General features: G+C 43.3%; 1 protein-coding gene across 1 annotated transcript in view; it reads right to left on the minus strand.

Moving 5' to 3' along the window:
- The window catches only part of LOC138666543 (zinc finger protein 850-like), a 148,693-nt gene that overhangs the window by 105,092 nt on the left and 19,094 nt on the right, over positions 1–24,507 (minus strand). The window contains exon 6 of the mRNA XM_069754753.1: positions 18,722–18,812. Within this exon, the coding sequence (XP_069610854.1) occupies positions 18,722–18,812 (91 nt within the window). The remainder of the gene's footprint in view (positions 1–18,721; positions 18,813–24,507) is intronic.

Below are 24,507 nucleotides of genomic sequence, written 5' to 3' on the forward strand. Positions count from 1 at the left end.
AAAATTAGAAATGATCCTAGCTTTGATTTCACACTGTCATGTGCCAATACCTCTGTTAGTAAACCACGTAGAACAACTGTAGAGGTCCACAAAACTAACATTTCCTCCACAGGTTCAGTTCACAAAGACTTCAGCTCCCGTCAAGGAGAAGATAAAGCCGAGGACCCAAGCAGACAGTGTCCTTTACACAAGAAGCCACATTCCTTACTTAAGTGCAGAGCTTTCAGAGAAAAGTCATTGGAAGAACGGAAGGCATTCCTTAAGGAGAACCACATCTGCTACAAATGCTGCTCTTCAACATCCCACTTTGCCAGGGACTGTGAGGTTAGTGCAAGGTGTGCCGAATGTGACAGCACCGACAGGGCCGGCGTTAGGGGCAGGCAGACTAGGCAGCTGCCTAGGGCCCCCGCTGCCCTAGGGGCCCTCAGCCAGGGGCGGACACACTGCTGATGGCACTGCTCCAGGGTCCAGAGGTGGAGGGGGGCCTGGTATACAGGATCGGGCCCCTCTCACTCCCTCCTGCTGTAATCATGGGACACCCAGTGCGAGGGAGAGAGCGGGGCGCGAAATGCAGGAGATCAAAAAGGGGGTGTGTCATGCAGGGAGAGACGCTGGCCAATGAACGCTTTCCTTACCTCACCATGACCAGACTGAGGAGAGCGCTCACTGGTTGCTGTCCTCCTGCATGGCGCGTCCCAATCCTGAGTAGTCTCCCCTACAGTCAGGTGAGGTGCCCCACCGCACAGCACATAGAGACAGCAGTGGAGGAAGAGAGCCTTAGGGGGTCTTCTGCTCCCTCCACTGCTCTGTCCCCAGCAGGCTGCAGCGTCTCCTCACTGTGAAGAGATGGGGGAGGAGGCTCACTGCATGGACAGCAGGTAGAACCAGGGGGCTGATATCAGTGCTGTCTGCTCTGTGTCCCATCCCCCACAGTGGGGACTGCAGCCCTCTCCAGCTGAACTATGTGACCTCATCCAGGGCTCATCTGATCACCTATACAAGATTAATATGTGTGTATATATGTGCTTGTATGTATGTATGTGTGTGTGCATCTGTGTGTATGTTTCTATCTGTCTCTATATCTGTGTATGTATGTATGTACGGCATATGCGTGTATGCATGGTATATTTGTATGGCTGTGTGTGTATACATGTACAGTATGTGTATGTCTATGTGTGTATGTATGTACAGTATCTGTGTGTATCTGTGTATGTGCAATAAATTTCTTTGGATATATAGTATATATGTATGTTTATGTGCATGTACATACAGTATATGTGTATGTATATGTGTGTACGGTATGTGTATACTATGTGTATATACTGTATGTGTGTATGTATGGTACATGTATGTGTATCTGTATGTTCGGTATATGTATATATGTACGGTATGTGTATGTATGACGGTATATCTATGTGTATCTGTGTGCATGTAAGGTATATGTATGTGTATCTGTGTGCATGTAAGGTATATGTATGTGTTTGCATATACTGTATTTGTATGTATATCTGTGTGTATGTACGGTGTATGTATGTACGGTATGTGTATACTATATGTGTATATAACTGTATGTGTGTATGCATGTAAGGTATATGTTTGTGTATGTATGTACGGTATGTGTATCTGTGTGTATGTACAGTGTATAATAATAATAATAATAATAATTTTTATTTATATAGCGCCAACATATTCCGCAGCGCTTTACAAATTATAGAGGGGACTTGTACAGACAATAGACATTACAGCATAACAGAAATACAGTTCAAAACAGATACCAGGAGGAGTGAGGGCCCTGCTCGCAAGCTTACAAACTATGGGGAAAAGGGGAGACACGAGAGGTGGATGGTAACAATTGCTTTAGTTATTCGGACCAGCTATAGTGTAAGGCTCAGGTGTTCATGTAAAGCTGCATGAACCAGTATGTAGCAGTACAGACACAGAGGGCTAATACTGCATAAAGTGTATGAGAACATGATGGGAGGAACCTTTTTTTTTTTTTTTTATTATAAATAGGCCACACAGGGATCGTTAGGTTAATGCATTGAGGCGGTAGGCCAGTCTGAACAAATGAGTTTTTAGGGCACGCTTAAAACTGTGGGGATTGGGGATTAATGTAGTGTATGTACGGTATGTGTATACTATATGTATATAACTGTATGTGTGTATGCATGTAAGGTATATGTCTGTGTATGTATGTACGGTATGTGTATCTGTGTGTATGTACAGTGTATGTACGGTATGTGTATACTATATGTATATAACTGTATGTGTGTATGCATGTAAGGTATATGTCTGTGTATGTATGTATGGTATGTGTATCTGTGTGTATGTACGGTGTATGTATGTACGGTATGTGTATACTATATGTGTACATAACTATGTGTGTATGCATGTAAGGTATATGTCTGTGTATGTATGTATGGTATGTGTATCTGTGTGTATGTACGGTGTATGTATGTACGGTATGTGTATACTATATGTGTATATAACTGTATGTGTGTATGCATGTAAGGTATATGTCTGTATGTATGTACGGTATGTGTATCTGTGTGTATGTACGGTGTATGTATGTACGGTATGTGTATACTATATGTGTATATAACTGTATGTGTATATGCATGTAAGGTATATGTCAGTGTATGTATGTACGGTATGTGTATCTGTGTGTATGTACAGTGTATGTGTGTACGGTATGTGTATACTATATGTGTATATAACTGTATGTGTGTATGCATGTAAGGTATATGTCAGTGTATGTATGTACGGTATGTGTATCTGTGTGTATGTACGGTGTATGTATGTACAGTATGTGTATACTATATGTGTATATAACTGTATGTATGTGTGCATGTAAGGTATATGTCTGTGTATGTATGTACGGTATGTGTATCTGTGTGTATGTATGTACAGTATATGCCGGAACAAAAATCATTTTTCTCATCAGCACATCGCCCAGTTAAAACTGCAGATATGCTGCTAAGATGATACTGTATGGGGACAGATTGATTTACTAGTGATCATTCTGTCCCCATCATTATTCCTCAGCCAGTGTAAAGAGGCTGGAAACAAGTGGCGAATGACTTCAATATTGTTAATCACACTCGTTTAGTGGCCTGAAATCAGCACATGTAGCTACAACCAACATGTTTCTGTTTGATGGTGCAATATGTTAGCATTTGGGGCCCCATTTTAAATATTTGCCTAGGGCCCCACTTTGCCTAAAACCGGCCCTGAGCACCGAACATAACTCTACACCCTGGACCACCATCGGATACTTTGCCCCAAGTCCAAGAGCATAGCAGGGAGCTGAAGGACTCAAATACTGACACTCCAGCAATTACTTCTAAGTGTACAGAAATTTGTGGAAATCTCATAGGAGGCAAGTCTTGCTCTAAAATTTCCCTTGTGAGAGTCTACCCAGCAAACGAAAAGGACAAAGCCATCAAAGTATACGCGATTTTAGATGATCAGAGTAACAGGTCATTAGCCAAGTCTGCCTTCTTTGACAGCTTTAAAGTCAGAGGACCCAGTGCCCCCTACTCTTTGGAAACTTGTGCCGGTATAGTAGAGACAGCTGGTAGAAGAGCAACATACTACGTAGTCAAGTCTATAGATGGCCAAATGTGTCTACCCTTACCAACCATATTGGAATACAACCAGATTCATGACAACAGGTCAAATATACCAACACCTGAAGTGGCATCCCATCATCCTCATCTGAAGCGTATAGAAACTCTGATTCCTATCCTTTAGATCACTATGTATGAAAAGGGGCCTGTTTAAGAGGATTGGGGGAATTTTTTTCAGGTCACGGAACTCACGTATACCCTATGTCATGTGTTTATCAATACTTTTGCTGTACTAAGTAGGTAATCATCAGTTTATATTACTTCATGTTACCTGTATATTACCAAATATTACTGTGTATTGCAGACTATCTGTATTTTATGCACTGTGCAGTTATATATTCTGAAATGCTCCTGTTATTGCATCTTATAGTTATTTCCTGTCTCATCTACAAGCAATAAAAGAAGGTTACAACTTTACAGCCTCTTCTTAAAGAAGACGGGGTTATTACAGGTCTCATTGCACACCCTATTAACGTGTATGCGGACAGTATAGGTAGCGATATTCACCAGTGTTGTGGTACGGTTTTTCTACTCGATATATCTTTAACATAATACAGAGAAAAGAGTATAGTATATAAATTATCTTAAATGCCTCTGTGATCAACTTGGATATACAAGACTATAAATATACAGGAAGCAGGTCCAGAAATCAGAAGGAAACAGGCGCACAACTCGAATCTTCCGTGAAATAAAAAACCTTTGTACTTTATTTCATTTGCACAACGTGGACAAGATTTACAGGAAGCAAATGCCAAGTATATTAAAAAAGTACATACATCTTTATTAAACACTTATAACATACATTTTTTTAAATAATTTTTTTCAATTGGAAAACACCAAATGGATCTGCAGGCACAGGAAATTTCTTTACGGAATAAAAAAAACTTTCTTCACTTCCACCACGATGGCTATATTTCACTTATTATCATGGTCTTTGCACTGTGTACTTTGGAGGTAATTATTTTTCAGACACTATTTCACACTAATTTGGCTCGCACTCAACTTTTGAATCCATTTGCCCCCCACAAATAATTTTTTATTTTTTACTTTTTTCACATACTAGTTTAATATTTATGCATTTTACTCACTACTCACACACTAACTTAATTTTAAGTATCACACTACTTTATATTTGCATTTATATTTATATATTTTATTTAAATATGGTCATCACCGTCTGATTCCTTTTATTTCACCCATGCATCTCACTTGGTAATATATACTTAGGTAGTTACACATTTTAGTTTTTAGATTTAGCTATATGGTGACACCTAATTATGCAATAAAAATGGATAGAGAGAACCACTCCAAAAGAGAGCACACCGCTATATAATTATATATAAAGAGGCAAAACTTTTATTGATACAAAAATATAAAAACACTTAAAAAATACATGTATACAACAACATCCCCAGTGCTACTGCCAAAATACAAAAGGTCATGATATATGTAGTACAGATAAAAAGATAATATGCTTAGTCATAATCAAAAAACAACGTAGAATATAGAAAATACCATAAACACACACCCCGGAAAGGTATAGAACAGATGGGCAATAACCACCGATAAAACCAACCATAAAGCAACACTCCCTAAGGCAAATATACCAGAAATACCTGTATGCAGACGCAAAATTACACTGTCAGTGGTCACAAGACAGCAGCATAGAGGACAGCAAAGAGAGGTAAGTATTGCAACAGAGGCCACAAGGCACAAGAAACAGGAAGTGCTGGATGAAAAGCTGTGCCAAAATCCACGACCACAGCCTCGAATAAGTAAGAATCCGTAGAACCCACATATAACAGCTGAAATAGAGGTGCTGCAGCCGAAGGAAGGTGAGGTCAGGCAGAAAGCAGCATGGGGAGGAGCCCAACGCGTGTCGCCGTTGCAAGGACGGCTTCGTCAGGGGAAAATGACATGCTGCTTTCTGGTCTATAGGCTATTTCCGGACATGCCAATTCCTCTGTACTATTATATGACCTCTTTGCAGTACTGTGCGGGTTAAAGGGATGGTCTTTAGTATCCTTATTTTAGATACATGTTTGTATGTGCATTTTCAGTGTCTTAATAACATTTTGTACTTTTTAACGTTGCATTTTGAATGCTCCTTTTTTCTCCTGATTTATCTGATTGCTATTTGGAGCTGGATTTGGTAGTGTCCAGGACATGGTTTTTGGACACTTTGCATTATGAGTCTGGGTTTATATATATTGATACTTTCACACTAGCGTTGTTTGGCGTACGTCGCAATGTGTCGTTTTGGAGAAAAAACGCATCTTGCAAATGTGCCCACAGTATGCTTTTTTTCTCCATAGACCTGCATTAGTGATGCATTGCGACGTATGGCCACACGTCGCATCCATCTTGCGACGGATGCGTCGTGTTTTGGCGGACCCTCGGCACAAAAAAGTTACATGTAATGTTTTTTTGTGCGTTGAGTCCACCATCTTCGACCACGCATGCGCGACCGAAACTCCACCCCCTCCTCCCCAGACATTACAATGGGGCAGCGCATGCGTTGAAAAAACTGCATCCGCTGTCCCCATTGTTCATTTATTTTGCAGCGTGTGTCGGTACGTCAGGCCGGAGCATGGCGACGGCCCCGTACCGACGCTAGTGTGAAAGTAGCCTAAAATGCTCCATAGAAGCATTTTCCCCATACAATGCTCCATAAAGGTTGATTATGGCCCCATAAGATGCTCCATAGAAACATTTTCCCCATATAATGCTGCACAAAGGTTGATTATGGCCCCATAAGATGCTCCATAGAAACATTTTCCCCATATAATGCTCCCTAAAGGTTGATTATGGCTCCATACGATGCTCCATAGAAACATTTGCCCCATATGCTGCTGCTGCAATCTAAAAAAAAAAATACATATTCACCTCTTGTCCTGAGCAGGTGTGGACACCGGCACTTGCGATATTCACCTGTCCCCGTTCCACCGCCGTGCACCGCTCCATCTTCCGGCTCTCTGCAGTGACTGTTCAGGCAGAGGGCGCGCACTAAACACATCATCGCACCCTCTGACCTGAACGTCACAGCCAGAGGACGCGGAAGACGGAGCAGCGCGACGGTGGAACGGGGACAGGTGAATATCGCAATGCTCATCCTCCCCCATCATACTCGCCCTCCTGGCGCGGTCTGCACGTCCCTGCTTCTCTGATGCAATGGTCTCTCCGGCGCTGGCAGCTTGTTCCTGTGTTCAGCGGTCACTGGTTCCGCTCATTAAAGTAATGAATATACGCTCCACCCCTATGAGAGTGGAGTCGCGTCCATATTCATTACTTTAATAAGTGGTACCACATGACCGCTGAACACAGGAAGAGCTGCCGGCGCCCGGAGACAATCGGAGAAGTAGGGACTAGGGACCGCGCCAGGAACAGGTGAGTAGGATGTGACAGAGAGATGAACCAGGGGGAGAGGGGAGACAGACCGGTGGGGATGACGGGAGACAGACCAGTGGATGTGACTCGAGTATAAGCCAAGAGGGGCACTTTCAGCCTAAAAAAAATGGGCAGAAAATCTAGGCTTATACTCGAGTATATATGGTATATGATTGAATAGCACTATGCACTTTAAACTCATGTATTACTTTAATGATATTTTGGTACAAATACTATATATAATTTCATTCAGCACCATAATCAACTGAATGAATGGTGCACCATATTGTGTACGAGGAGTGTCTCTTTTAGTCCATTGGTTCCCTCATGAGTCTGTTATTTACTTTACTTTATTGGAAATGATTAGTCATTTGGTCATTATTTCCCCATACTATCAGACCTGTATTTAATGAATAGACTAGCACTAATGGCTTATTGACTGTTCAAAAATCACTCAATTTATTAACCTAAAAGGTCTGATAGTACAAAGACTCATTATTTATTGGAAAATCATTTACTTATGTGCATACGTCGAACTTCACAACCACTAACTGTATGAACATTTATTTTAAAAAAATTGATCTAATCTATGTGGATTCTTCCTCTGTTTGACTTCGCAATAAGAGATCAATCTATCTAAAAGAAAAATAACTGTTTACATACTGTATATTTTTATACAATTATTCCTGTGCCTGCAGATCCATTTGGTGTTTACCCATTGAAAAAATTATTTTAAAAAATGTATGTAATAAGTGTTTAATAAAGATTTACCATATATACTCGAGTATAAGCCGAGACCCCTAATTTTGCCACAAAAAACTGGGAAAACATAATGACTCGAATATAAGCCTAGGGTGGAAAATGCAGCAGCTACCGGTAAATTTCAAAAATAAAAACAGATACCAATAAAAGTAAAATTAATTGAGACATCAGTAGGTTTCGTATTTTTGAATATCCATATTGAATCAGGAGCCCCATATAATGCTGCACAAAGGTTTATAATGGCCCCATAAGATGCTCCATGGACATATTTGCCCCATATAATGCTCCATAAAGGTTGATTATGGCCATACAGACGTTTGCCCCATATAATGCTGCACAAATGCTGATTATGGCTCCATAAGATGCTCCATAGAGAAATTTGCCCCATATAATGCTGCACAAATGTTGATTATGGCCCCATAAGATGCTCCATACAGATATTTGCCCCATATGCTGTTGCTGCGATTAAAAGAAAAAAAAAAAGACATACTCACCTCTCGTCGCTCAGGCCCCCGGCACTTGCAATATTCACGTGGCCTCGTTCCACAGTCGGGCGCCGCTCTGTCTTCAGCGTCCTCTGCACTGACATTCAAGCAGAGGGCGCACACTAACCACGTCATCGCGCCCTCTGACCTGAGCATCACTGCAGAGGGCGTGGAAGACGTAGCCCTGCAGTGGAACGAGGATAGGTGAATATCGCACAATGCTCCCCCTCCCCATTATACTCACCTGCTCCTGGCGTGGTCCCTGGCAGCTTCCCTGATGGTCTTCTCCGGGCGCTGACAGCTTCTTCCAGCATTGAGTGGTCACCGGTACCGCCCATTACAGTAATGAATATGCAGCTCCACCCCTATGGGAGTGGAGTCGCGTCCATATTCATTACTGTAATGAGTGGTACCATGTGGCCGCTCAACGCTGGAAGAAGCTGTCAGCGCCCGGAGAACTAGGGACCGCGCCAGGAGCAAGTGAGTATATCACCACCGACGCTCCCCCTCCCCCGCCGACCCCTGGGACAATGACAAGTATAAATCGAGAGGAGCACTTTCAGCCTAAATAAAAATGGGCTGAAAATCTCGGCTTATACTCGAGTATATACGGCATGTACTTTTTAAATTTACTTGGCATCTGCTTCCTGTATATTTATAGCTATAGATTTAAATGTGGAAGTGCCATTAATAGCTAGGCCAACTTTTGTTTATGTTCTATATTGGATATACAAGAGCGGTATTATAATTCTCTGGTTATTGCGGTATTATAATTCTCTGGTTATTGTATGCAATGAGGTCCTGCATGGCCCAAATGAAAATTTGTTTTTTATGTTATGTTTTGCTATGTATAACCAATAAAATCTGATTAAACTAAAATCAACATTATCACTTTGCACCAAAAAAGAGCATGAACCGCACCTCCAAAAATCATACATTGATCTAAAGCCTTCAGGCAAAATTTTATATAACTGAACATGAGGTTCTTAGTTTAACATTCTGATCAGAGTGTATGAAGCCCACTGCCACATCACGACAAACCTCGTAGTGGGTCCTATCGCCCTAATGGAGCGGAGCCGCGTGCTGATCACCGCCACAGCGGCCATGCTGCAAGACTGAGTCCTCATGACTCCAGACCGCACCAGCCCACTAGCACAAAACCACAGCAACAATGACCACCACACAGTACCCACACCAAATGAAAGGAGCATTCACCTTTCAGAGCAAAAATGGGCTAGACCCCTTACTTTGCAGTCTCCTGCTAATTAAAATCACTGTGCCAAATGGGAGGAGTGCTGGTCCAAGAAAGGAAAAGAACATGCTTTGCACCAAAAAAAGAGCATGAACCGCACCTCCAAAAATTATACGTGGAGGAAGGTGAGTTTCAATGTATATGTACATAGTCTCCACAAAAGGCAACATGGAACGGGTTAAAAGGGATAATAAACCAATCAGATAAGTATCAGATAAAACTTAAGATCATCATAAGAACAAATAACCGGGAATTAAACCCACCAAATTGTAACTATGTTAAAACCTACTAATTTTAACATAAGATCCCGGCGGATGCTGGGTCAGCTAAAGCATTATTTTGCTTGCGCATGGCACCCACAACCAGAAACACTTGCAAATTAGCTCATAGACAGGGTCCAGCATTCTATTGGGCGGGCATTCCTCAACCCCTTCATGACCCAGCCTATTTTGACCTTAATGACCTGGCCGTTTTTTGCAATTCTGACCAGTGTACCTTTATGAGGTAATAACTCAGGAACGCTTCAATGGATCCTAGCGGTTCTGAGATTGTTTTTTCGTGACATATTGGGCTTCATGTTAGTGGTAAATTTAGGTCAATAAATTCTGCGTTTATTTTTGATAAAAATGGAAATTTGGCGAAAATTTTGAAAATTTCACAATTTTCACATTTTGAATTTTTATTCTGTTAAACCAGAGAGTTATGTGACACAAAATAGTTAATAAATAACATTTCCCACATGTATACTTTACATCAGCACAATTTTGGAAACAAAATTTTTTTTTGCTAGGAAGTTATAAGGGTTAAAATTTGACCAGCGATTTCTCATTTTTACAACGAAATTTACAAAACCATTTTTTTAGGGACCACCTCACATTTGAAGTCAGTTTGAGGGGTCTATATGGCTGAAAATACCCAAAAGTGACACCATTCTAAAAAATGCACCCCTCAAGGTGCTCAAAACCACATTCAAGAAGTTTATTAACCCTTCAGGTGCTTCACAGCAGCAGAAGCAACATGGAAGGAAAAAATGAACATTTAACTTTTTAGTCACAAAAATTATCTTTTAGCAACAATTTTTTTATTTTCTCAATGGTAAAAGGAGAAACTCAACCACGAAAGTTGTAGTCCAATTTGTCCTGAGTACGCTGATACCTCATATGTGGGGGTAAACCACTGTTTGGGCGCACGGCAGGGCTTGGAAGGGAAGGAGCGCCATTTGACTTTTTGAATGAAAAATTGGCTCCACTCTTTAGCGGACACCATGTCGCGTTTGGAGAGCCCCTGTGTGCCTAAACATTGGAGCTCCCCCACAAGTGACCCCATTTTGGAAACTAGACCCCCAAAGGAACGTATCTAGATGCCTAGTGAGCACTTTAAACACTCAGGTGCTTCACAAATTGATCTGTAAAAATGAAAAAGTACTTTTTTTTCACAAAAAATTTCTTTTCGCCTCAATTTTTTAATTTTCACATGGGCAATAGGATAAAATGGATCCTAAAATTTGTTGGGCAATTTCTCCCGAGTACGCCGATACCTCATATGTGGGGGTAAACCACTGTTTGGGCACACGGCAGGGCTCGGAAGGGAAGGCGCGCCATTTGACTTTTTTAATGGAAAATTAGCTCCAATTGTTAGCGGACACCATGTCGCGTTTGGAGAGCCCCTGTGTGCCTAAACATTGGAGCTCCCCCACAAATGACCCCATTTTGGAAACTAGACCCCCCAAGAAACTTATCTAGATGCATATTGAGCACTTTAAACCCCCAGGTGCTTCACAGACGTTTATAACGCAGAGCCATGAAAATAAAAAATAATTTTTCTTTCCTCAAAAATGATTTTTTAGCCTGGAATTTCCTATTTTGCCAAAGGTAATAGGAGAAATTGGACCCCAAATGTTGTTGTCCAGTTTATTCTGAGTACGCTGATACCCCATATGTGGGGGTAAACCACTGTTTGGGCGCATGGCAGGGCTCGGAAGGGAAGGCATGCCATTTGGCTTTTTAAATGGAAAATTAGCTCCAATCATTAGCGGACACCATGTCACGTTTGGAGAGCCCCTGTGTGCCTAAACATTGGAGATCCCCCACAAATGACCCCATTTTGGAAACTAGACCCCCAAAGGAACTAATCTAGATGTGTGGTGAGGACTTTGAACCCCCAAGTGCTTCACAGAAGTTTATAACGCAGAGCCATAAAAATAAAAAATAAAAATTTATTTTCTCAAAAATGATCTTTTAGCCTGCAATTTTTTTATTTTCCCAAGGGTAACAGGAGAAATTTGACCCCAAAAGTTGTTGTCCAGTTTCTCCTGAGTACGCTGATACCCCATATGTGGGGGTAAACCACTGTTTGGGCACATGTCGGGGCTCGGAAGTGAAGTAGTGACTTTTGAAATGCAGACTTTGATGGAATGGTCTGCGGGCGTCACGTTGCGTTTGCAGAGCCCCTGGTGTGCCTAAACAGTAGAAACCCCCCACAAGTGACCCCATTTTAGAAACTAGACCCCCCAAGGAACTTATCTAGATATGTGGTGAGCGCACTTTGAACCCCCAAGTGCTTCACAGACGTTTACAACGCAGAGCCGTGAAAATAAAAAATCATTTTTCTTTCCTCAAAAATGATGTTTTAGCAAGCAATTTTTTATTTTCACAAGGGTAACAGGAGAAATTGGACCCCAATAATTGTTGCGCAGTGTGTCCTGAGTATGCTGGTACCCCATATGTGGGGGTAAACCACTGTTTGGGCGCACGTCGGGGCTCGGAAGTGAGGGAGCACCATTTGACTTTTTGAATACAAGATTGGCTGGAATCAATGGTGGCGCCATGTTGCGTTTGGAGACTCCTGATGTGCCTAAACAGTGGAAACCCCTCAATTCTACCTCCAACACTAACCCCCCCCCACACCCCTAACCCTAATCCCAACTGTAGCCATAACCCTAATCACAACCCTAATTCCAACCCTAACCCTAAGGCTATGTGCCCACGTTGCGGATTCGTGTGAGATTTTTCAGCATCATTTTTGAAAAATCCGCGGGTAAAAGGCATTGCGTTTTACCTGCGGATTTACCTTAGATTTCCAGTGTTTTTTGTGCGGATTTCACCTGCAGATTCCTATTGAGGAACAGGTGTAAAACGCTGCGGAATCCGCACAAAGAATTGACATGCTGCGGAAAATACAACGCAGCGTTTCCGCGTGGTATTTTCCGCACCATGGGCACAGCGGATTTTGTTTTCCATAGGTTTACATGGTACTGTAAACCTGATGGAACACTGCTGCGAATCCGCAGTGGCCAATCCGCTGCGGATCCGCAGCCAAATCCGCACCGTGTGCACATAGCCTAATTCTAAAGGTATGTGCACACGCTGCGGAAAACGCTGCGGATCCGCAGCAGTTTCCCATGAGTTTACAGTTCAATGTAAACCTATGGGAAACAAAAATCGCTGTACACATGCTGCAGAAAAACTGCACGGAAAAGCAGCGGTTTACATTCCGCAGCATGTCACTTCTTTCTGCGGATTCCGCAGCGGTTTTACAACTGCTCCAATAGAAAATCGCAGTTGTAAAACTGCAGTGAAATGTGCAGAAAAACCGCGGTAAATCCGCCATAAATCCGCAGAGCCATAAATCCGCAGAGGACCAGAATACGTGTGCACATATCGAAACCCTAACCCTATTCTAACCTTAGTGGAAAAAAAAAAAATTCTTTATTTTTTTATTGTCCCTACCTATGGGGGTGACAAAGGGGGGGGGGGGTCATTTACTATTTTTTTTATTTTGATCACTGTGATAGGTTATATCTCAGTGATCAAAATGCACTTTGGAACGAATCTGCCGGCCGGCAGATTCGGCGGGCGCACTGCGCATGCGCCCGCCATTTTGGAAGATGGCGGCGCCCAGGGAGAAGACGGACGGACCCCGGGAGGATCGGTAAGTATGATGGGGTGGGGGCGGAGCACGGGGGGGGGGGGGGGGGTTCGGAGCATGGGTGGGTGGATCGGAGCGCGGGGGGGTGGAGCGGAGGCGCTGTCGTGCCGCGACGTTGACGTGGGATTTAAATCACGCTTTGCTGATTGGTCTCGCCCGGCCGGCCGCGACCAATCAGCAAAGCGTGGTTTAAATCCCGCGCCAATTCACGGCACGACAGCGCCTGTCGCTGATTGGTTGCGGTTGGCGCCGGGCGCGACCAATTATCGGAGCGGTGTTTAAATCCTGCACCAATGTTACTGATTGGTCGCGGCCGACTGCGACCAATCAGCGAAACGGTGGGACCGGAGCATGGCGAGGAGCAGGAAAAGCTGCTGCAAACGCCGGAAGGTGAGAATATCACAATTTTTTTTTTTTTTTTTATTATTTTTAACATTATATCCTTTTACTATTGATGCTGCATAGGCAGCATCAATAGTAAAAAGTTGGTCCGGGATGGGGCGACACACTGGTGCTGACTGGAGGAGAGTAGGGAGGGGCCAATTTGCAGTCGGACTAAGCCTGTCGCTGATTGGTATTGGAATCAGCGATGCGGGATTTCCGTTACAGACAGATGGAAGTACCCCTTAGACTATTATATAGATGGTTTTATTTAATAAAGATTACATTTAGGGTATGTGCACACGTTACGGAAAGGTGTGTGGATTTTTCCGCACTGATTTTGGTAAATCCGCAGGAAATCCACACTGCGGATTTTCTGCGGAATTACCGCGGTTTCCCGGCGGATTTCACCTGCGGATTGCTATTGAGGAGCAGGTGTAAACCACTGCGAAATCCGCACAATGAATTGACATGCTGCGGAATAAACAACGCTACATTTCCGTGCGTTTTTTCCGCAGCATGTGCACTGCGGATTTTGTTTTTCATAGGTTTACATGGTACTGTAAACTCGTGGAAAACTGCTGCGAATCTGCAGCAAAACCCGCAACGTATGCACATAGCCTTAAGGATTATACTCTCTGGTGGTGGTTTATTCACCTATTCCTGACAGTGCTATATTGAATTTTGAGTTATTTGGCCTTCATATATGATGTGGGACCTTTGGTGATAATATTTCTCAATTTTAGCAAAAAGAATTCTCTCTCAACCTTTCTACTACTGCACAGATATGTTCCTGGTGAGAATCCAAATTGGGCAAAAAAATAAAAATATCATCAAGATAAATCACAAAAAATCTTACGATGCAATCAGAAAAAATATAATTCATAAAGTTGTGAAATACTGCTGGTGCATTGGTTAACCCAAATGGTATGACAAGATTTTCGAATAAACACTGACGTTAAAAATGCTTATAACCCTTTCCCGGATCCATATCAAATTGTAAGCCCCTCTAAGATCAAATGTAAAAAAGAAACACGTAGCCTCCATAAGATGATTATGAAGATCAGGCATGAGTGGAAGTCAGTATGTAGTTTTAGGCCGGTGTCACACTCAGCGTATGAAAATACGGTCCGTATATTACGGCCGTAATACGCTGAAAAGTCCCGAAAATAGTGGTCCGTAGCTCCTCCATAGGCAGGGTGTGTCACCGTTTTTTGCGCATGGCATCCTCCGTATGTAATCCGTATGGCAGCCGTAATGCGTTTTTTTTTATCGCAGGCTTGCAAAACCGACATACATCTATACAAGGGATCCATGTGTTAAAATAAAAACATATATACTGTCTATATATATATATATATATATATATATATATATATATATATATATATATATATATATATATATGTCAGGGAGACACATATACTGTATGTATATATATTATTACTTAATACAGCGCGAGATAGCAGAAAGCCGGTAATTCAATTACCGACTTTTGCTTTCTCCTTCCTAAACCCGACATGATATGAGACCTGGTTTACATACAGTAAAGCATCACATATCACGATTTTTTTGCATATACCACACTACTAATGTCAGTAGTGTGTATATGCAAAATTTGGCTGTTCTAGCTAGTAAAATAAGGGGTTAAATGGTGGAAAAAAATTGGCGTGGGCTCCCGCACAATTTTCTCCGCCAGAGTAGTAAAGCCAGTGACTGAGGGCAGATATTAATAGCCTGGAGAGGGTCCATGGTTATTGGCCCCCCCCTGACTAAAAACATCTGCCCCCAGCCACCCCAGAACAGGCACATCTGGAAGATGCGCCTATTCTGGCACTTGGCCACTCTCTTCCCATTCCCGTGTAGCGGTGGGATATGGGGTAATGAAGGGTTAATGTCACCTTGCTATTGTAAGGTGACATTAAGCCTAATTAATAATGGAGAGGCGTCAATTATGACACCTATCCATTATTAATCCAATACTAGTAAAGGGTTAAAAAAAAAAAACACACACACATTATTAAAAAATAATTTATTGAAAAAATCACAAAGGCTGTTGTATTAATTTATTCTACTCTCAATCCACTCACTGAAGACCCTCGAACTGTAAATTAAAAAAAAATAATAAACCAACAATATACATACCATCCGAGGATCTGTAAGGTCCAACGATGTAAATCCATCTGAAGGGGTTAAAATATTTTGCAGACACGAGCTCCGCTAATGCAGGCTGCTCATGTCTGATATGTCATGGTGATATGAGATGGCTTACTGTATGTAAACCAGGTCTCATATCATGTCGGGTTTAGGAAGGAGAAAGCAAAAGCCGGTAATTGAATTACCGGCTTTTCTCTCTAACAGCGCTGCGTATTCCTCGCAAGTCACACTGCTGGTCCGTGTGTAATCCGTAATTTTGGGGCTTCCATTGACTTTCATTGACGTTTTATTTGCGCAATACGATGACAAACGCAGCATGCTGCGATTTTCTATGGCCGTAGAAAGCCGTATAATACGGATCAGTTTAATACGGCAGATAGGAGCAGGGGCATAGAGAATAATTGTGCCATATTTTTTGCGAGTTTTACGGACGTAGTTTCTGCGCTCTTACGTCCGTAAAACTCGCAAGTGTGACGCCGGCCTTAACAGTGATTTTGCTCAGTGCTCAGAAATCAAGGCAAGAACAGAGGCCACCTTCTTTCTTTTTTACAAAGAAAAACCCAGCAGCTACAGGTAAACTTTCGTTCACATAATTTTTCATGGCTGTACATTTATGCCCAGACAAGTTGTAAAGTCAAGCTTTAAGTAACTTGGCAATAGGGACACGATTAATTGTGCAATCATAGCGACAATGGTGAGGCAGTATCTCCACCTCTATTTCTGAAAACACATCTCCGAAGTCTTTCAGGTAACCTGGCAAATCCTCCGATCTAGAAAACTAAATTTGTGCCAAACTTACACATTTCTTAGGACAATTAGGGCTCCACTTAACAATATCCTTCTAACACCAATCAGTAACAGGATCGGGAAAAAGCAGCCATGGAAGTCCCAGTACCAACTGAGCAGGAAAATTATCCAAAACAAAACAGGAAAAGGATTTAGAGTGAAGTGCTCCCACATAGAGAGTGAATTCCATTACCCATCTGACAAAGTTCTGAAGTAGTGGTGTTTTGTCAATGGCAAAATTTAGAAGTTTTTTTTTTTCAAACTACCTGTCCCTAAGAGTAATTTCAGAACCAGTCCCAAATCAATAAAGTTAGCTGCAGACCCGCAATGAATGAAAGCCAATGCTGGTAATACCTGTTTTTTTTTGGAGGACAAGACCATATTAAACAGTACTTTATCAAAGGAGAAAACAGATACCTGGAAGTCTGAATGACACTCTCAACAATCACCCAGACCTAGGCATTCTCTCAACGGCTTGCTTCCTTGAGGGCAACTTGGACAGTCCTTAAAACATGCTCAAAAAGACCACAGTATATGCAGAGTCCCAGATAGTTTCTAAGTTTCCTCTCCACAGCACAAGAACCGGCAACTCCAACCTCCATCACATGTGAACAGACCCGCTCCGGGGAGTATAACAAGCACCCTGCTGCTTGCCCACCACATCTCTCAAAAAAACTGCTGTCCATCCTTTTAGCCTGGGTCATGGCCTCCGCCAAAGAGCAAGGGGAATCATGAAGAACCAGAGTGTACGTAAGGGCTTCAAAAAGGCCTCTAATGAATTGGCACCTGAGGGACACATCATTCCACTGAACTCTGGTAGACCATTGCTGGAATTCAGTACTGTAGTACTCAGCGGTGTAGGTCCCCTATGTCAGGTTCATGATCTTAACCATAGTGACCCAGAATCTGTCAGGTTTGTCATAAATTAAACCTAAGTTGTCAAAGAATGCATCAACAGAAACCTGTTCTGGGGCCTGTGGGGACAGTGAAAACACCCAGGTCCGAGAACCCCCTTGCAGAAGGTATATAAGTATTCCCACCTCCTGGCGCTCATAGCTTGAAGACTGAGGTAGCAGGGTAAAAACTAACCTACAGCTCTTGCTGAAAACTTAAACTGTTTCTTCTTTTCCAAAAATGTATCAGGAAGAGTTACGCATTCAGAGGAGGTCAACTGCACGTCTGAAGGTACAGATGTCACAGTCACCACAGGCAACAAAGAGCTGGTGAGCTTTCACACAGCAAGACACCTTTTCCTGGTCCTGCAACTGTAATGATTCAAGGTTCTGGTGCTGTTTAGCTAGATACTGAATCATTTGGGTCAGATTTGCCACCTGATCACAATGCGTGTGAATGGGATCCTTTCTGGCAAAAAAAAATGTTATGTGATGCTGAGTCACTACTCATGGACAAGCCATGTGGCAGGGAAGACCAGTAGTCCAAGATCAACTGCCAGAAGAGTTCATCAAAGACAAAGGGATACAAAAAAAATGAACAGAGGCAAAGTCCGGGGTCAGGCAGCTAAAGTCCGAGTACATCAAGGCAAAAGGGATAATACAAACGAGTAGTCAAAAAGCAAATTCAAGGTCTGGCAACGCAGATCAGAAAATCAGTTCACAGAGTAAAGGCTATGTCTGACCATTGCCATCCAGTGAAATACCAGATAATCACTCTGAACAGGTGACACCTCGAATAAACCCTGCTGTACAAGCCAGATTGGGCAGCTGAGCTGTCACTCACAATACTGACAGCCCTGGGTCCTAAGGGTGGCTGAGCTGTCACTCACAGCGTCCTTAGGACACTGTGACCGGTAGAATCGTGACAAATAGGCAGCTGGTTAGTGCATAGCTTGTGATGCATGGGCACAGAACAGAGTGCAGGTTCAATAGAAAGTCTACAAAATTAAACACATAATTGTTCCAATTGGTCAATATGTAAATACAGAAGCTACTACTCACTTGGGTGGTTATCTGTAGGAATCTCCTCTTTACACCACTCATCAGCCTTCACATATGTCCCTTTAGTATTAATATAGGTCAGATCTTCACCCTGAAACAAATATTGTAAAAGTCACAGATGGATGGAGAACTCACATCTATGATCAATTCTAATCCTGCCTTCTTCACAATTCTCATTAACAAGTGTAAGAAAGTGGAAGAATGATCAGAACCCCCTGAAGATCATATAATAAATGTAATATGTTACATTGCTGCCTTTCTCAGTTATTGCATTGATTTACCAGGGTACTGTGTAAAGTAATGCTTGCTGCAGGAGTTTTGGATAACAAATGATTAGCAATTGGAAGGTCGGGCTTCAGCAATATAGAGGGCTGTGAAGCCTAGTACACGAGATTACCTGTACTTACAGCAATGTGAACATAAGCCAGACAGAAAGCAGATTCTGTCAGAACAGTAATCCAGAAAAAGTAGCAAAAGAATTATCTTGGAAGGGATTACAGGTTAGGGCTCATACTCATTTGTGAGAAAACCGGATGAGTGCAATCCGAGAGAGAAAAAAAATCGGATTGCACTCTGACCAATGTTATTCAATGGGTTACATCTTATCTACGTTTTCTCAGCTGAAATCGGACTGAGAAAAAAAAATCACAGCATGCTGTCATTTGCTGCGTCTCTCGGACGAGACTCGCCAATGCAAGTCAATGGATGAGAGAAAAAAAACGCACAGCACTCGCACCATGTGAGTGCTGTCTGTTTTTCACGCACCGGTGTCCTTTGAAAAGCCAGTAGTTCTCTGGACTGGTAACCTCTGGACCGTAGGAAAATGCCAGTGCATTTTCCCACGCTCCAGAGTTCAGCGCAGGTCAGGCTGTGAGGCAGCACAGCATCAGTAATGGCACCACTAGTCACTGAAGCTGCCGTTTGCAGCCGTGCTGAAATGTGATGACCTCAGGACCGTGGGAAGATGCACTGGCATTTTCCCATGGTCCAGAGTTTACCACAGTTCAGGCTGTGAGGGAGCGCAGCTAGTCACTGAAGCTCCGCTCACAGCATCTCCTCATTCACCAGTAGTTTTCAGCCAGGGCGGTTGCATCTTGGCACCGTTCTGGTTGAAAACTGTATATACCCCAGATATGGATTACAGCATGGGACACAACAACGGACATGGACGTCGCATATAGGATTAGGAATGGATAGGTTATTGACACCTCTCCATTACTAAGCTGTGGGCTTGATGTGAATTTACAATACAAAGGTGACATCAACCCCACAACTATTACCTCACTTGCCACCGTTACAGGGCAATTGGGAAGAGCGAGGCCAAGTGCCGAATTGGCGCATCTTAGAGATGCGCCTTTTCTGGGGTGGCTGAGTGCTGAGGTTTTTAACCGGGGGGGCTATATCTATGGCCCCTTCCTAGGCTATTAATATCAGCCCGCAGCTGTCTGCATAGCCTTTGCTGGTTATTAATTATGGGGGGACCCCATGTCACTTTTTTGGGAGGTCCCCCATTTTAATAGCCAGTAAAGGCTAAGTATGCAGCTGTGATCCCCTTCCCAGGCCATAAACATCTGCCCCCAGTCATTTGCTTTCCCTCTGCTGGTTGCGAAAATTGCGCCGGAGCCCAGGCTCTTTTTTTCTGCAAAACAGTCTTCTATTAATTAAATACATGTACAGTAATGTGCACACACACTCTACTAATTGTATTTGTCACTGTCATCTATATATCTACTGTGAGGTGCCAAGGGGAGAAGTACTAGAAAACAGATATGTTTCTCCCCGTTTCATTTCATATGTATCACGGTATTGATTGTGAAGCTGTTTATTTCACTGTAATCCGGTCCTGGTTTTCTTTAGTGATCAGCCTGAAAGGACTGATGCTTCCCTTCCACACATTCAATCCAGCTTTTGACTCATGTCTGATTCAGCTGATATAATCAGCAACTGCTGGGATCTCAGTCTCTCATCTGCTGGTCTGGGAAGCTGACACAGTAAGGTTGCACAAACTTCTTTCTTGTTGTGTAGGTTTATTTTGCAGTTAGTATCTTGTTGTTAGTTAGTGGCCAGACGGCCTTAGACATTTTATTTCATGTTTGGCACGTGTAACATTGTAGGCAAATGTGTACAATAAATACACCTGACACATACCTGTGTGGAACTCGCTAGCCTGCTATTGTTCGTTGTGACTCCATAGCCACCTGCTTGGGCCAAAGCAGAGATCCCTGATGAGCTATATCTCCACAAATGGTGGAGAATGCGGGCAAATGTTCAACAACAGCAGACTAATACTTACTTCCAGCAAGCCCTGGACCAGCAAAACCAGATTCAGCAAGAGCAGTTGAATGCAATAAAGCATGCTTTGATTCGGCAGCCCCGAGATGAGAGGGATCATGCACAAAGTGTTGCTGGTGCACGGAAAGCCGTACAAAAAACCCTGCTTAAAATGACTGCTGACGATGATGTAGAAGCGTATCTCACCGTATTTGAACGTATTGCAGAACATGAGCATTTACCGGTGGACATGTGGGCTGAAGTGGTTGCGCCATTTTTGAGCGGGGACCCACAAAAGGCCTATTACGATCTAAGTGCAGTGGATGCTATGGACTATACCAAATTAAAAGGCAAAATCCTGGCAAGGCTGGGAGTAAACACATATGTACGAGCACAGAGGGTACATTTATGGACTTTTGTGGAAGATCAGCCAGCCCGCTCACAAATGCATGATCTTATCCATCTAGTAAAAAAATGGCTGCAACCAGAGATTTTGACATCTGCAGAGATGGTGGAACGTGTTGTTCTAGACAAGTACCTGCGGTCCTTGCCCCCTAAGATACAGAGATGGGTTGGACAAGGTGACCCATATACAGCCGACCAGTTGATGAATATGGTCGAACGCTACAATGCTTCCGAAAGCCTACTCCAAGGGACGTTATCACCTCGCTGGGCTCCCAAGAAATCGCCAGAAAATACTGCGAAACCTACTTCATCTTCAAAAGAAGAGAACGTTGCAATAAAGGGTAGCAGACCCACAAAGAACTATGGGGGCGGTACAGTCTCACAGCAATTCAGCAGACCCTATCAGGCGTTTCCGGCGAGGAAGCAAGGTCCTATACGATGTTGGCGATGTCGCGGGCTTGGCCATGCAGCAGCTAACTGCCCAATAACTACAGAGCCAATGGACTGTAACGCTATGAGACGCCTTTCGTTATATGTACAGTCGGTCTGTGTTGCAGAGGTCCTCACAGGAAATGAATGACACGTGTGTTGCCTCGAGGTCGACGGCCATAGTGTGGATGCCGTCTTGGATTCCGGCAGTCAAGTAACTCTGGTAAATGCCAGTTTGGTGGACCCTAGAGCCCTAACGAACTCAACCTTGGGTATTAGTTGCATCCATGGCGATATAAAAAACTACCCCACTGCCTGGGTCACCCTTGCCACGCCAGTAGGAACCAAAAGACATCAAGCGGCTGTCCTAAAGTCTATGGGACATGATGTAATATTGGGGAGAGACTTTCCCTTATTTTGGGACTTGTGGAGCCTTAAAAATGGCATGAGCACTCTAGTTGAGGAGGGTGCCGTGGGGCTAACCCCTGAGCTATTGCAGCAAGAGGGGGAGGAGTCAATCTCAGAGGTAACTCCAGAATCTGTAGACTCACCTCTGGCTGTATATGCAGGCGACGCAAGTGAACTAGAGGAGGCTATAGAAATGCCAGGTCTTGAGGTGGCCCGTGGTAAGTTCGGGACCGCTCAACACCAGGACCCTACTCTGGCAAGGGCATGGGAAAATGTAAAGGTCTCTGAGGGAAGACCATTGTACCCAGGGGCTCAAAATGAGTTCCCACATCTAGCTGTGCAACAGGGTATGCTGTATCACATAGACAAAGTGCGAGGGGTGGCAGTAGAGCAACTAGTGGTGCCCAAGTCCTTTCGCCAGGTAGTTTTGGAACTGGCACATAAACATCCCTTGGGGGGACACCTGGCCGGAGAAAAAACAAAACACCGTACTCTGCAGCGTTTCTTTTGGCCGGGTCTAGGGGGGGACGTGACACGGTATTGTCAGTCCTGTCCTACGTGTCAATTGACCACACCTATGTCACATTTTAGAAGCCCCCTTGTGCCCTTACCAATAATAGAGGTGCCCTTCGAGAGGATAGCAATGGATATAGTGGGTCCATTAGTTAAATCTGCCAGGGGACATCAGTACATTTTGGTAGTACTAGATTATGCCACTCGTTACCCTGAAGCAGTGCCTCTGCGGAATGCCAATGCGAAAACAATTTCAAAGGAGCTTGTTAATATGTTTTCTCGCACCGGCATTCCGAAAGAAATACTAACAGATCAGGGAACCCCCTTTATGTCTCGAATACTTAAGGACTTGTGTAAGCTACTAAAAATCTCCCACTTGCGTACTTCAGTATATCACCCTCAGACTGACAGGTTGGTGGAGCGATTTAATAAAACCCTGAAGGGAATGTTGAAAAGGGTAGTAGATAAGGACGGGAGGGATTGGGATGCTCTCCTACCATATCTCCTGTTCGCTATACGGGAAGTACCCCAATCCTCCACAGGCTTTTCGCCTTTTGAGTTAGTTTACGGGCGATGTCCTAGAGGCCTGTAAGATATTGCTAAAGAGACTTGGGAACAAGAGGTGACTTCTTATCGCAGTGTAATTGAACACGTAATGCTTATGCAAGATAGAATTGAGGCGGTCATGCCAATAGTTAAAGAATGTTTAGAACGGGCGCAACAGGCCCAAAGCACGGTATATAACCGAGCGGCTAAAACACGAGTCTTTCAACCCGGAGACAGGGTGTTAGTATTAGTACCTACTGTAGAAAATAAATTTCTTGCGAAGTGGCAGGGCCCATACGAGGTGTTGGAGAGAATAGGTGAAGTGAACTATAAGAAATATCAACCAGACAAGAGGAAAACCGAACAAATCTACCACATAAACTTGCTTAAGGCCTGGCGGGATAGGGAGAGTCTAATGTCAAAAGCCACCCTTAATGATGGACCTCGTAGGGCACCCCCATCTGTGGTAAATGACCCCCAGGTAGCGTTGCCAGAGGTGGGTATTGCAGAGACACTATCCGAAAGTCAAAAACGAGAGACCAAGGAATTTATACAGAAAAACGCAGAGGTTTTTTCAGAGCTTCCTGGCCGTACTCACTTGATTAAACATGACATTGTTACTGATCCACAGGCCCGTGTACGACTAAAACCATATCGAATTCCGGAGGCTCAGAGACAAGCCATTGCCCAGGAAGTCGAGAAAATGTTAGAACTTGGAGTCATTGAAGAGTCCCGGAGTGATTGGACTAGCCCAATCGTGCTGGTGCCCAAACCCGATGGGACTATTCGATTTTGTAATGATTTTCGGAAATTAAATGAGGTATCGAAATTTGATGTCTACCCGATGCCGAGAGTTGATGAACGTATAGAGAGACTGGGTTCGGCCAGGTACATATCCACTATCGACTTAACAAAAGGTTATTGGCAGATTCCCCTTACGGATTCAGTCAAAGAGAAAACGGCCTTTGTAACGCCCCAGGGACTGTTCCAGTACCGTGATATGCCATTTGGGTTACATGGTGCTGCAGCCACCTTCCAACGTCTAATGGATATTGTCCTAAAACCTCACGTCCAGTATGCGTCCGCATACTTGGACGATATCATTGTCTTTAGTGATGACTGGGACACACATTTGTCAAAAGTACAAGCCGTCTTGGACTCAATAAAAGCTGCTGGGTTAACTGCCAATCCTAAGAAATGTACTTTTGGATTGG

This window comes from Ranitomeya imitator, chromosome 2, assembly GCF_032444005.1.
Source record: "Ranitomeya imitator isolate aRanImi1 chromosome 2, aRanImi1.pri, whole genome shotgun sequence".
NCBI lineage: Eukaryota > Metazoa > Chordata > Amphibia > Anura > Dendrobatidae > Ranitomeya > Ranitomeya imitator.